This window comes from Knufia obscura (genome assembly GCF_036327395.1).
Source record: "Knufia obscura strain CCFEE 5817 isolate CBS 148926 chromosome Unknown scaffold_13, whole genome shotgun sequence".
Taxonomy (NCBI): domain Eukaryota; kingdom Fungi; phylum Ascomycota; class Eurotiomycetes; order Chaetothyriales; family Trichomeriaceae; genus Knufia; species Knufia obscura.
The window spans coordinates 281,599-296,127 of record NW_027042699.1 but is presented as its reverse complement, the minus strand read 5'-3'; the positions used below and the strand labels follow the sequence as shown (position 1 = coordinate 296,127).

The 14,529-nt window shown below is 44.4% G+C and overlaps 2 protein-coding genes across 2 annotated transcripts; one reads left to right on the top strand and one right to left on the bottom strand.

Moving 5' to 3' along the window:
- Nucleotides 1-580: 580 nt before the first annotated feature.
- PMZ80_009277 (uncharacterized protein) lies at nucleotides 581-1,494 on the bottom strand (the record flags this gene model as incomplete). Its single annotated transcript, XM_064877672.1, has 2 exons — nucleotides 581-966; nucleotides 1,023-1,494. The coding sequence occupies 2 exons, from the start codon at nucleotides 1,492-1,494 to the stop codon at nucleotides 581-583; spliced, it is 858 nt and encodes a 285-aa protein (XP_064726397.1).
- A 3,833-nt stretch (nucleotides 1,495-5,327) lies between these two features.
- PMZ80_009276 (uncharacterized protein) lies at nucleotides 5,328-6,059 on the top strand (the record flags this gene model as incomplete). The annotated part of the gene is made up of 1 exon (XM_064877671.1): nucleotides 5,328-6,059. The coding sequence occupies one exon, from the start codon at nucleotides 5,328-5,330 to the stop codon at nucleotides 6,057-6,059; it is 732 nt and encodes a 243-aa protein (XP_064726396.1).
- Between the last annotated feature and the right edge of the window lie 8,470 nt (nucleotides 6,060-14,529).

The following is a 14,529-nucleotide window of genomic DNA, read 5'->3' as shown; positions in this document are numbered from 1 at the left end:
GAAGGGTCTCCAAAACCCAGACAGGATCAGCCGAATCGGCAGGATGAGCTTTAGGCCCGTCTCACACCGCGTAAGAACAAAGACCTAAGCTTTACTGGGTCGCTTGGGAGATAACCGATACTCGAGATACAACGGGACAACAGATCGAGATGTCTGCGTGCGTAGGGAGAAAGGTATGCGTGATATACGCAAGTGGGAAAGTTTTGCGGCCTGTTGGACATAGTGAAGGGTCAGCTGTGTCGAAGGCTGGCTCGTCGAAGTCTGGTGCTTCGAAGACGAGAACATCGAAGGGGTGGAAACGGTGCTGTATAGGTAGGTAGGCTTTTCTTGCTAAGTCTACAGTACAGCGTGATGTATATTGGATGTGTTCTGAAGAACATTGAAACTGAGCCCACCGTCGTACATATGGTTTGCTGTTCCTGACCTGAAAGAAAGCATTCACACTGTTCCAAGACCCTGGCACAGTGGTGCACCATAGCATATGGTTGATATCTGCAGCCAAGAAGCGAGGATATGATACGGCGATTCGAGCTTAGCCTCCTCTAGCACATCATGGCTCTTCTCAGGCGCTTTCCGAGAACTAGATGTCCAGCTCCATGTTACCATGGTCGTCGCTTGCATTGCTATCTTGCTCTTCGTCCGCGTCGTGTATACGTCCCAGAGTCTCTGGTGTCTTCTGCAGATTCGTCTCATCAATCGCCCATCTGTTGAGCTCCGAAGTCGAAGTTTTGTACATAGTAATTCTTGTACCTGGTTTGAAAATCTCCTTCTTTTGCAGCTTGGCCTTTACAGCTCTTGTCGCGTGTTTTGACGATCCATATATGTTAACCGATCGTTGTTCATCAATGATCATCACACAGATGCGATGAAAGAACAAGCCTTGATTGGACTCGTGTAAAGCAATCAAGAGACGGCAGGATATTTCACCGGCGTACTCGAAGCCAAGCCGAAGGAAGCCATCTAAGTCTATTACAATTAGCCAACTGGGATCGATAGATTGTTGATAGCTTTTCTTGACGTACGGAAGATACCTGCTCTGTCAAGGACAAAGCCATGCCTGTATGAGAGAAGGTCGAATCTGTCGCTTGTTCTTGAGCATCTTCTGATGACCAGCGCAAAGCCCTCCTTGGCTTCGTTGAGGAATCCGAATTGGTGGTCGAGGAAATTCAGGACTTTCACATCTTGTAGCTGCCAGTACTTTCGCGGTCGACTATATGTAGGCATTGCGATATTGGCCTCGTGCAACATGCCTTGAGCAACAGTGAAGGGTGTATAGGCCAAGAACAGAGGCTTGGCTTCTGCATACATTCTCTTGCTGACCAGAAAGGTGTTGATACATTTTCTCGAGATCTGGTCTGGAGCTGTAGTGAACGGTGGCCAGAATTTGTGCCCCTTCTTGTCGGTTCGGATGCGGAGTGTGACGGGTGTGGACTGGAAGAGGTCCTTGTAGGTCTTGGTTCGAAGCTCTTGTGGGGTGTCCCAGAATTCCGGCATTGCTATATGGTGGATGTGTAGGTATCGTGATTGGGACCGTGAGATTATGATTGTGACAAACGTGAAGATCATTGCAGAGGAGATCGAAAGGAAGGCTGTCAGAAGGCAACCACGTGGGGTGAACACCTGCCGTTTAATCACATGGGACGTCGGATACTCTTGCTCTGGTGAACCTCAAGATCACAAACACCTCGCTTGCTTCAAAATCACAATGCGCCATGATTGCTATTTCCTACGTGCTCGTCGACTAACAATAGATAGAATCACTAACAGCTGGACCCTGTAAGTGCGTCGGTAATGCTGATGATCACCTTGTGAGGGATAGGAGCTGGACGAACGACATCCGGGTGGTTCTCCTTCCACAGCAGAACTGTTCAACTTCCAGTGAGTCTCCCGCTTGTTCTACCTCGCACTACCCGCAGGCAGTCTTCACCTCCTCGTAATGGCCGAGTTACCACAACCTCACTTCACCACCTTTTTAACGGCTTCTTCTGGATATGTAGTGAGAAGCGTGTACTCGGTGTTCTGCTGGCCCATACCCTCCCTTACCACATTCATGACATCCTCAACATAATTGATGTATAAGCCTTTGATGACCACATTCCTGTCTTTACCAATCGTCACCAAGCAGCCACTTGACGGACTGGCGCTCCTTGGGGATCGAATGGTCAATTCGAGGGTTCTTGAGTGTTCTAGACTAAATCGAAGGAGAGAGATTGGACCTATTGCTTTAGTTGACCTATTAGTATTCGTTCTATTGAGCATATAGTGATTAGATTCATACCATCTGCCTGATAGTGACCGCTGCCACTAGCGCGTAGACTGCTCAGTATGCGCTCCTTGGGTACGAATGGCTTGATCGCGTCGACAGTAGCGCTTGAGTTGTCCAAGAATACAGCTTCAAGAACGATGTTTCTGACACCTTAGGGAGAAAATTGCATGCTGAAACTTTGCAACGCTGTGAGGCTTGAGAATGAAAATGTCGCGACTTGCAGAAGAACCTCTCTTGCCTCCTTACGGACCGTCTTGTTAGCTAGCATCAAATTACTGCAGTCTCTGAGGTGTTTGATTTGTGACGTAGAGAGCGAAGCGCGATCACACTCTACTGGGAATTTTTCTGACTGGAACAGCTTCTTGTAGATCTCGCGTCGCAGGTCATAAGGTAGGTCGAGCAGTCGAAATGGCTTTCTGGCTTTCTTTTGTCTCTGTCTTGTGAACTGGTCAGAGGAACAACTGTACTTGTTGCGAGCGCTACCTACTCCTTCTCTGCCTTGCGCGCTTCGACCCTTGTTGTTTGTTCGGTCCCGGTTGTGCCATCGTGGGTGTAGCGTGGTCGAGACGAGATTTGTACAGAATGTAGGAATAGATGGAGATGAAATTGCGGTGCAGTTGTAGTTGATGGGAGAAAGAAATAGGTTCGAACTTGACTTTTGCAAGCATTGTTCTTCACTGAGCACGCGCGAACCCGTTTCGCGCTCTGTTTCTGTCACTCGTTGAGTCGCTGCAAACACATTCACCAACCACCTGCTCATCGCAGCCTTTGCTAGCCGGTGACTCATGTCGCCACTGCACTTTTGCTTTCTGTCACCCGTTGCCTGAAATTTGCCACACGAACTCCCAGCCACCTCAAGGAATATCTTCGCTGCTTTTCCTGCTTCCAGTTCTTCAATACTGTCCAACACAAATTGTACTATGCCAACAATATACTCATCATCCATCAGTTTTGCTTCGAGCGCAGCTTGAGGGAGGGATACTCGAAGACACCAAGTACAGCGTCGTCGCACAAAACCTGTGATTGTTGTCAACCTCCCTCATCGAGAAGTGGGTAGTTTACTGCTCTCGGGCAGGCTTGCGGCTGGTATGCTATGCATATCGCGAAGGGCTGAAATCTCCTCGCCATAACCCCTTCTCGGCCTCGAAGCAGAATCTAAACGTCGAATCGGTCAGGTCAGTAGGTTCTCTACGACTCGTCCAAGGAGACAAGACTCGTAGCGCTGGTCCAGTCAGCGAGCTATCTCCATGATGGCACTGCGAGCGCCACGATACGTGGTCGAGAAAGCCGAACTGGCGATGCCTGCTCACAGGTACAGAAATCTCGTCAACGATCGTGGAAGGATGAATTACCATGACACAGATCTCTAGGGCGAGCAATCGTCCTAGACCTGGTAAAGAGAAGGTCAGCGGTCATAACACATCGGCAAAGTGCTCTATCAATTGGGGACAAGACGTCAGGGAGGGCACGAAGCTCGAACGGCAGAGCTGCGCTGTGATCAGTGTCAGTATGGTGTTAGCGCTCGTGCTGCTCCGATGCGAGAGGATGCCTTCGCGCTGTACAAGTCATGCAAACTTGTGCCTTATCCTCTCCATCGCGTCGAAGTCTACCAGAGTCAGAGGTGGCAGTACATGTGGCTGATAACCACATGGTGCTGGACACGCCCACCATCTGTTAACGATACCACTTTGCCCAGAATGTTCGCTTCGCATGGACCGATGGACATTCTGGTGGCTGACTGCTGTCTTCTCTTGATCTGTGGAGTGTGCTCGAAGGCTGCTGATCTGAGTTAGATGGCAGTGCTTCGGCATGCTACAAGAGTCGCTGGCTGGGCTCCTCCTTCCACCATTTGTTGCTATCTTTCACCATCTGTGTTATTTATTGTTGACCTTACCATTTCTGCCATATATTGCCATTTATTCGACATATCGACAGCATCACCGTTTCCGGGCCGATTTCAATCTCGCTCCTGGCCAATTCCAGGAAGCAATAGTGATGGCTTAGCCATTCCTTTCTTTTCACGATGATTCATGCCATGAGCTTGGTCGTTGGGAAGGGAACACTCTGCAAGGGAGAGTCCGTAGCAAGCAATGCTGTCATCCATCTTGCGGGTGCGATGGCAGACGTGTCGCCTGGTGCAAATCAGGCTCTTCAGACGGTAAGACGCAGTGGTACTATAGCGACAGTTCATATGTCGGCATGCAGGAGCGACAAAGAGAAGGTAGAATCGAACACCCGCAGGGTGACTACAAAGCATCGAAAGAACGAGCTCATTGTCGCAGGTAGCAGTTCTGGTAGCTCATGGCAGCTACGACGTGCAGAATCGTAGATGGTCTCCCTGATCAGCCGTATACGCTTGGATCTTGAGATGCCAGTGTGGGATGCTCGTATCATGTACTGTAACTGAGAGCTGATAGATCTTCTGTTCCTGGGGCTTGTCGCATGCCTAGCAATAAGCTTGACTTCTCCGGTACATGGCGGGAGACTGCTGCGTTGTGCTATCATGGGTTAGCATACGCCATGGATAGTCCGAATGATCAGGATGAGGGCTGTCTCGAACAATTTACAACTCCTTGATGCTTCAGCTACTGTAGGGTCGTGGCAGGCACAACTGCAGCATACGGTGAGTACAGCCTATCTGACTACGTAACTCAAATCGAGCACGTCCGGTGTAACCACAAGGCATTTCAGCTTCATTACGAGCATGCTGTCACAAGCGCGCGACACCCTTTCATGCGGACTTTTGTATACGTTCCCACGTACTGAAGACCAGTGGAGGCAGAGAACAACTGTCCGTTGACAACGGCAAATACCAAGGTTGTTCCCAATTCTACCGTCAATCAAGTTGAGCTTGCTACCAAGCATGAGAAGCACATATATTGATGGTCTTCTGTCCATGGTTCTCAGCTCAACAGCTGTCTTCTATTCTAAGAAGTGTACCTCGTCTTGCCTTCTTCAGACGATCGCCCACAATCAGAACCAGAAAGCCCAACTCCAGCGGACGCCCGTATCTCACCTGATCAGCTGAGCACTGCTGTTGCGGCCTCTTCGATTAGTCCCCATGATCAGTAAGCGTCCTCTGTCCCTAGATGTGCATCAGCTGACAGTCATTAGCTATAGTCAATCTTCAGTGGTGGCCATTATCGCTGGATCCGAGAAGAAGAAGTATTACGTTCACAAAACTCTGCTGCGCCAGGAGTCTAGCTTCTACTACTCAAGGCTCTCAGGCGTCTTTGCAGACAACGATGAGGAGGTGTCCCTGGTGCAGGAAGGTTGCGACGTCGTCGAAGCCATGGTGGACTACATCTACAGACGGTACCGACCAACGACAAGATGGGCTGAAGTTGACCACTCGCACTACGCGCAATGCTATCGGCTCGCCGACGAGAAGCTGATGTGTGGGTTCAAGAACATGGTCATGGACAAGCTTCGATCTGCCTACCGGAAGGCCCGACCTCTTGTTGACATGAAAGATGTTGAGGAGCAGTATGCCTTGGGCATAGGCCATACAGATCTCGCCAAATTCTTGGTCAAGCTCGTCGTTTACGCTATGATGAACAAGTCCGCTACTTACGCAGCGTCGGATCAACCCGACATACGTGTCGTGGTGGACGACAAGTGGGAAGGCGCGCTTGAGAACGCATGCATGAATAATCAAGACTTAGCGGTCGCCGTCTTGCGTGAGGTTATGCAGTACCGAGCCAACGAGTATGGGCCAGCATGGGAATGCTCAGGCAAGTGTCTGTTCCACGACCATACCGACCATAGCTCATGTCCAACAAACTCGGCCTGATGCGCTGCGTATTCCCAGAATGGCTTCCAGAGGAGCTCGAATAGCCAAAGCTGCTTTTCTTCTGCCGCATCTCAGGCTTCTAGGTGACATGTGTGTTGATTGACAAAAATATTGTCAAATGACTGAATCCCGAACCTGTGTAAGTGCAACTTGTCACTACTGACAGTTTGACTGAATCAGCCTCATCCTATTGGACGTCATCGACAACGTGATAGGATGCAGCTCAGAAAGACAAACCCATCTAACTAGACCTTTGCATGCTTGTCAATACCTACAGAACCTCCATACTCTTCTCGTCAATCGAAGATACCGGCACGATGACGAGATCATGGCTCGACGACATACCACCAGAGATCCGCAACGATATCTATACCAAGATCTTCCAAACGACGCCGGTCAACGTCCATCTCACATTGCAAGACAAACAACCATGGCCACCATGTTGGGACCCTGCAAAGAAAACATGTATCAGCCTGCTTCTTGTCAGCAGAGCGGTTTATGCTGAAGCGAAGCAATTGTTCCTCGATGAGACGCCTTTCCACTTCGGCCGCAGGCAGTGTGTGTGCCTCTTCCACATATCAAAAGACCAAACTGCAAGATTGCCTTTTATTCGGCATCTGAGTGTTACAGACAGGCCATATTGGACCAGATTCGACCGAATAATGCAGACGAGCTGGCGCGATGGGCACAAGCTACACAGCCTGACTTTGAATCGACGATGGGGCCTGTGTCAATCGTCCGAACATTCCCCAGGTAAGCCTACGAGACACTGTATCGCAGCAGCTGACCCAGACAGAACCTATCTCGCAGAGTGACTTTCTGGATAGCTGCCTCGAGTATACACGAACGTTGAAGCTTGACCTTCACCTGAACCTCACGCTGACGCCGACCGAGCGGTACGGCCACTGCATTGATCTACTCGTGTCCATCAACAAAGCTCGTCATGTCACTGTCAGTGATATCTTGGTGCCTCGTGCGGACAGCGAGCAAGAGGCGCAGATTATTGCTCAAGCCATGGTTGAAATCAAGAGCATGAAATTCTTTCGAGAAGCGACTAAGATTGTCCTGATCGATGGTTCTACGGCTTCTTCGGGGCTGTGATCAAGCAAAAACGACTGAAGGGAGCGTCACAGCGACACAATGGGTATCACTGATGCCAGGAAGCCAGGGTCGTATCGTATCAAAAGCATCCAAAGCCATAAATCGAGGTCTGATGGGGAGTTGGTACGTCATGTGACAGAAAGGTATCAGGTGCTTGATGTGTGGCCATAGCTTCAGAATAAGTACGTCGTTGGAATCAAACTGCTTGAAGCACGCTGGCGTCACGATTTGCTTCTCGAAGACGTGGCCAGGGAGTAACGCTTCAAGATGTACACTGTGTACTCTATCAAATACTGTCTTCAGGAACTAAAGTTGTATGGCACTGACTATGAATGACTGACTCCTCTACATGCTGATATATACGTCGTGCTCCAGGACCGTCCCACCCCGACCAGCTATGCGCGAGACAGTTTTGAGGAAAGCTTTCGGAATTGACACCTCCACAGGGCCGTAGAGAACGTGCTGGCAACGTTCACATGTGACCAGGCAACCCGGCAAGCTTCCGCTCACCGTACGCAGGTATCTGCTAGCAGTGCCATGCAGCGCGGTCTGAGCAAAACTATCGGAAGCAAAGAGCAGAGCAGTGATCAGCTTCGCGAACCCAAGCTCCTCCGTAATCGGCCTTCATAGCTTCCGCTCGGGAGAGCATTGTGCCAGGACATATCAGGCGAACGCAACCCTGTATCCTGCGGTTGCGTCTCCGCAATGCATTCCTCGTTGCCGTTCAATTCGAGTTTTTGGAGGACACTCAGTATGCTTTGATCTTCGGCGCATGTGGTGAGACCAGCAGGTTGAAGCAATGCCAGACGAACGAGCGGACATAGTGGTGCTGTGATCTGCTTTGTTGAGGCATGGCAAAGGACATGGTTCTTTGTGAGAAGACGTTTCGCATGGTCTGTGTGGTGAATTCGTAGTCAGTTGTTGCTGATGGTGCTATGGAAGGGTCAGCTGGAAGGTTGTCAGCAATGCGCTGCTTTATGAGCTACAGCATTTACGAAGCATGGCCATGATCAACACGTTGCATGAGAGGTATTCCGAGACAGCTCGCATTTTTTGATGTTTATGGTAGGTGGCATACGAGGCGCGGTGATGTTGGTGGCGAAGCTTGATTTCCAGAAGACGCTAGTCGCCCTGTTTCAGAGTGGGTTCGCACTCTCGCCTTCCGCTTACGGAAGGCTCGGCGAAGCCGAGCTCTGTCGGTTTATACGTAAATTCAGACTAAACGTAAAGATCTTGAATTCCCTCTATCTACTTACGCGACGGTAGTTACTATTACTTAAAAGTAATACTTTAATATAAAGTATTTCGCGCTAATTATAGTATTAAAAACAATGAAGACGCGATAGTACCTTATTCTTATTATACTAAAGCTATACGCCTTACTTTTATAATCTAATTAATTTATTTAAATACTACTTTTTGATTATAATTAGCTTTTTTATAATTATAAATCTTATAAAATACGTCTTTTATATATATAATATTATATTTCTAGATATACTTTCTTAATAATAACTTACGTTTTATTTATATAAATATAGCTTTAAGCGTCTTTTTAAGATATTAACGAGTAAGTATACTAGATTAAATTTAAACTAAAGTATTATAAAGAGTAAACGAGATAAGACGAGTAACGTTTTTATATTTATATTTGTTTTAGTTCGTTTTTAGGTATTACTTAATTAAATCTTAATACTTAAGTAACTATAAAATCTTCTTTAGCGACTATTATAAAACTCTTTTAATTATAATATTCTCTTTTTAGTTTATATTACTTTTAGATATAGTAGCTTAATCGTTTATAAAATCTAAAGACAATTATTATAATAAAATATTTATATCTTAAGAAAAGATACTTGATTTTAACTAGGAATATCATATAGTTATAAACTTAAAAGTATAACTATATACTATATAGAAATTAGCTAAGAACTCTTACCAAATAAAAGTTAAGTCGTTAAGTCTAATTACTTCGTTTATAACTTAAGTATAATAATATTTTATAAGCTAAAAGATATTAATATTAAAAGATTATAGTAGATACGTTATATATAAAGAAAAGAAAAAAGATATAATCTTATACTACTAATAGTACTTAATAAACTTATATATTTAGTAATTATTATACTTATTAAGTATTAGTAGTTACTATTTATTAATAGTATTATAAGTATATAGCTTAAAATCCTTTAGCTAATTATATATAATATCGTTAGTTATATACTCGTTTTTACTAACTATAATATTAGTATTTAAATCCTTAAGTATGATATTACTATAAATAATAACTACGCTAGCTAAAATTATAGTTAGTAAAATAGTTTAATTATTAGTATAATATACTTTAATAAAGATTATAAAATCTTTATTCTTAATATTAAAGTTATATAATTTATACTTACTACTAAAGTATAAAGTAATTATACTCTTTTCTTAATTAATTATACTAATATAAAAGCCTATCTAATTTATATTTTAGTAGCTTTCTTTTATAAAGCCGTACGTTATAAAGGTAATAATAAATTAAAATATATACTGTAAGATAATCGCCTAGATTCTCACGACGAAAATTCTCGTTCCAGATTAGTGGGTGAGCTGCTGCCGCTTTAGCTCGCTCGGTCAGGTGAGCCGAGGGTGAGGCGTGGGTGCGTCATAGTGAGTCGAGAGTGAGCCAGGGTGAGCCAGGGTAAGCGAGGGTGGGCCAGGGTGAGCGGGGTTGTGCGGCCGCGTAGAACCGTAGCGTACAGAAGCACCATTCTCTCATTCTACCAGTTGGCGTCGCGTCACTGCGGTCAGGCACTAAATCCTGTATTTCTGTAAGAAGGAGCTGCTACTAGATTATATGGCACGTTCGAGCCACCAACCGTAGTTAGACCTATCTACGGTCATCCCTTACTGACTATTCACTCGAAAGCGTTGCTTAGCCGCTAGGCCATGAGTCGCGAGGGACCAGCCGGTCATATGCTCTAATTAGCACCAAGTGGCGGGGACTTTTTAGGTAGAACAACTATCTACACGATCCAGTGCATGTTCTACAAACCATTTTACCCATGAAGTATCGTAGAACTTATAACCTCCACGGAGCCTGGTTCATTGCACTTATGGTATATTGTTTAAGGCCTTGATGAATTAAAACTATCCTTTCTAGCTATAATAGCAGTAAACGAACCGCTAGTATAGAGGTAGTGAATATACATCACCACAGCGGTGCACTAGCCGTACGTTTTGTCCTTAACCGCGATAACGTTATAGAGTATAATACTATGCAGTTCTCGGTGCTATAACAGTAGCGAGGCTATACGCATCGTATCTATCTTACCACTGAAAGAATCGTTAGGCTGCAGAAATAGGACATTATCCGTAGTCCCCTATTTCTTCGGCTTTGTAATGAGCTTAATAGCAAAGACCTATCTATAGACGCCATATTATCGAGACTCGATACTATAGTTATATAAGCCGAATAAAAGCTAATAGTAAAGACCTACCTATATAATTATAGTATTTAGAAGAACGTCGAAAAGGATAACTCGGAAATTAAGCCTACGCAATAGATAACTATAACGTAACACTATATAGCCTCTATAAGCACTATCTATGATAAATTTCGATCCGAGTATAGTTTACAAGATAACTTAGAGCTAAAGCACTCGCTATTATAGAGGTTAAGTACAAAGACATGTAACTAACCGGAATAATTATAGACTAAAGGATAACTACAGAATAAGGTTAGAGAACGAAAATAAGGTGGAAATCCATTTAACCCTAAAACTGATCTAGATTATCTAGCGAGGCATAACCCTAGTTCTTAATAACCCTACACTTCCGGTAGTTACTGTAATAGCGTACGAGGCTAACAGAGGGCGTATGCAGTATGCACTGCCTACGAGTCTTCGAAGTGCTTTATGTTAAACCTCTACTCTAAACTCTACTGTAACTGGCGTAGACTCTCTACAGAAACGTATAATGAACTACCTTAGTAGTGCTACCTGTTCGATAGAGCACAGCCTATACCGACTAAGATAGGTAATACGGAGTACTTCTCCACATTGCGCCGACTCAGATTGGTGGCCGCAATGCGGCTGTAGTACGCTAAAATATGGGAGAGGGGTCGCACTGCACACAGCTAAAGTAAGAATAGTCTTGTTGTGCTATGTGACGAAACGGTAGAATAGGCGAGTATTAACGAAGCTTACATGATGCGTAAAGCAGGATTAGTCGTTAGGTTTCGTATCTGGCTTATACTTTATTCTACTAATTAAGTACCGATAGTGTCTAATGAATATATATCGAGTATAGCGCTAGAACAGAAAGTATCTTAGCTACTTCGCCCATGCTAAAACACGCTACGAAGCGTTCTCAGTGCCATTTTTCATCCTCGCTTAACCTATATATACGTCTGACGCGGTTACACTAGTTTAGAGCTAATCTCGAATATTGCTTAGGTACACCGTGCCTAATAGAAGAAAACTACGCTCCGTCTATTAGCCTTAATAAATGTTACGTCGTTAGATCTGACGCAAGGATAGATTCCGTTGTCGTGCTTACTATCGAATAGAATAGCAGCCTCTTTAACTAATCCCTATTTGCTAAGTCTTTACTAGCTAGTTCCTAACCCACGATATGCTATTTATTTATTCTCCCGTTCCTATACTACGTCGCGTTTTAGTCGTTACGAGTAACTTGCTTAAATGGTAGTTAAACACCTCTTATAGTCGATAGTTACATAGTTTAACGCTTCTATCGCTAGTAAGTCGTTAAGCTCGGTATTTAGAGGATATACGCTTACTACGGTATCCTATACTACGAAGTTAATCCTGTATAATAGATACCTATTGAGTATATAACGGTGTTACCTTAACGCGGAAAGTATAAAGCTAGCCGTTGTGATAGGGACACTCTCTACTTAGGGCCCGACGAGAACAAGATAGAGTTACCGATATACTTCGCCCTCGATCTTTATCTAGTTCGATTATACTAGGACGCTCGACTAGAATTAATCTTCGTTATAGGTGACGTTTAGCTAGTACGAGATAATAAGTTGTGCGATAATAGCACGACTTTCCGTTGATAGTAATTCTTTTTAGGCACCCTATAAGAGAATAGTACTAAGACGATACGAGGGCTAACTCTTCTTCTCGCTAGGAGATATAGTACTTTAGGTATCCTCCTATTAAGTATCTAGTACTGCTTAGAGCCACGAGCTTTTACTATCTATTTAACTGTTAGGGATCTTAACCGGGTAGGGGTCGGTGTACCGTTATGCGCTTACGTCGTCTAAGACCTTTAGCCTAGTACTCGCCCGTCTCAGTCTCTTAAGAGTATTAGTTGCAGTTAATAAAGCGCTAGCTCGTCGCTTAGTACCTACCGCGGAGCCGTTCCAGATACTCTAGTTATAGTCAAGCGGCAATACTAAGTCTTGCACCTCGCTGGCTCGGGACGGAGTGGCTACTTTACTCTCATAGTCTAAACGATTATAACCTAATCTAACTAGCTACGAATGCTAATTAGTCCCTTTAGGGCTGTCCTACAGCGCCTTACGGCTCCTTTATGCCATCGCTTAGTATTTAATAAAGTTAATAACCTCTTAAAGGCCACGATCGTAATGAATCTTAATAACGTAAGAGAATTAAAAGGTGCTATATCGTGTATTAGCCGGACGATTAAATCCAGCTTTAATAACTTTTGCTACGGCAGCCTACGAGAACAGATGCGTGGGTAGGGCCTTACCTTTTAGCTCGATAATAATGCGTAATTCCTCGTTCTAGATAGAGAACGGTATCTATAATAGCCGACCGTGCGTATTTAAGAATTAAATATTAGCGGCAGCGATTAACGGTAGCGATACCTGTCCTACGATATAAAAGTATATAGTTACCCCTTAGTTATGATCTCTAGCCTCTATATTTCGATAGGCGAGGGAGAAGGTCGTCTATGATTCTCGCCTAAGACTAAGTCTTACTGCGGTCTATAGGTTATATTAACCTCTAACGACGGCGAGGTTAGTCGAGTCTCCTAAGCTAGGAATATAGTCCTTTTTTAGCTTTATATACCGTACTATCGCGTCGTTAGCGCTGATATACGGGTCTTAATATACCTTTAATACTAGTCCCTTCTAGTTCTACGCTAAAGCGAAAGCTATTTAACTAGCGAGGCGGCGTTCACTGTTAGAGGCAGTAAAGTCTATTACGATTTACTCGCCGATCGCTACTTACTTAACGATAGGTTATATAAGCTCGTAGAGGTAACGTCGTCGCTAACTATAGGTCTTATTAATATACTTACGCTCGTCCTAGAGTAGAATATCGTAAAAGACGACTATAAGATGTTCGTTAGGGTCCGGAGGTAAGTCTTCGGTACACCCTAGACAACGACCTTCGCGAGTAATATACCGGCGAATTTTGTAGAATAGCATGATATCGTCAGCATTATCGTTCTACACGACTAGCTCGCCGACTAGAATATAGTATATTTAAAGTGTGTATCGTGCTATATCTAGTCCTAAGTATTATCGTACCGTTAACACGATCGCGGTACGATCGTGAGTAGAATCGCGGCCACTTTTTAAGAAAAGCTTGACCTCTAGCTTTTTCTTATCGCCCTGTTTCTAGACGTGTACCTAATAATATTCGCTATCGTACTTACGCTTTACACTAATCTCTCGATCGCGTATTAGTCGGTAATTATAAATAATACTACGCGCTTTCTTAAAACTAAGTAACTCGACTAACGTTCTATCACGGATCGAGAGGTAACGTGTATTGTATTGATGAAAAGTTGTACGGAGGTCTAAACTGAGGTTGCGACCGAGGCGACGAAGATAGGGTCACCGAGGTGTAAACCGTGTAAATAGATCACGTAGTGACCTCTGATTAGTTAACCGTAACACGTTCTAGCTTATAGTTAAAGCAAGATCTATAACTCCTAGTGGCTAAGCTTCTTTCCCCGTCGCTCTTCTTTATTATAGATAAATACTAGAGTACTAAATATTAAGTTAAGTACGCGGAGTATATATAGTAAACTATTATATACTAGCTATAAGACTAACGTCTCCGGGACGATAGCTAGTCTTAGGTCCTTTAGTAGTAAACGAATCGCCTATAGGACTTCTTATACCGATATACTACGAAATATGTAGACTAGTAGGTCGGATACCGTAGTACTAAAGCTAATACCGTGCCGTTCGCGAAGGTCTTTACTAGAGAAGTCGTAGGTTACTGTAACACGGTTAAAGGTCGCTTTTACTTCTTACACTATTAGCGGTGTCTTATACCCGCGTAGATCGCCTAATTCGACTAGCGCGTTTAAAATAGCTAAAGCACAATTAATGTTCCCGTTGTCTTACTGCTTTTCTAGCGCCTTTCGCCGGCTC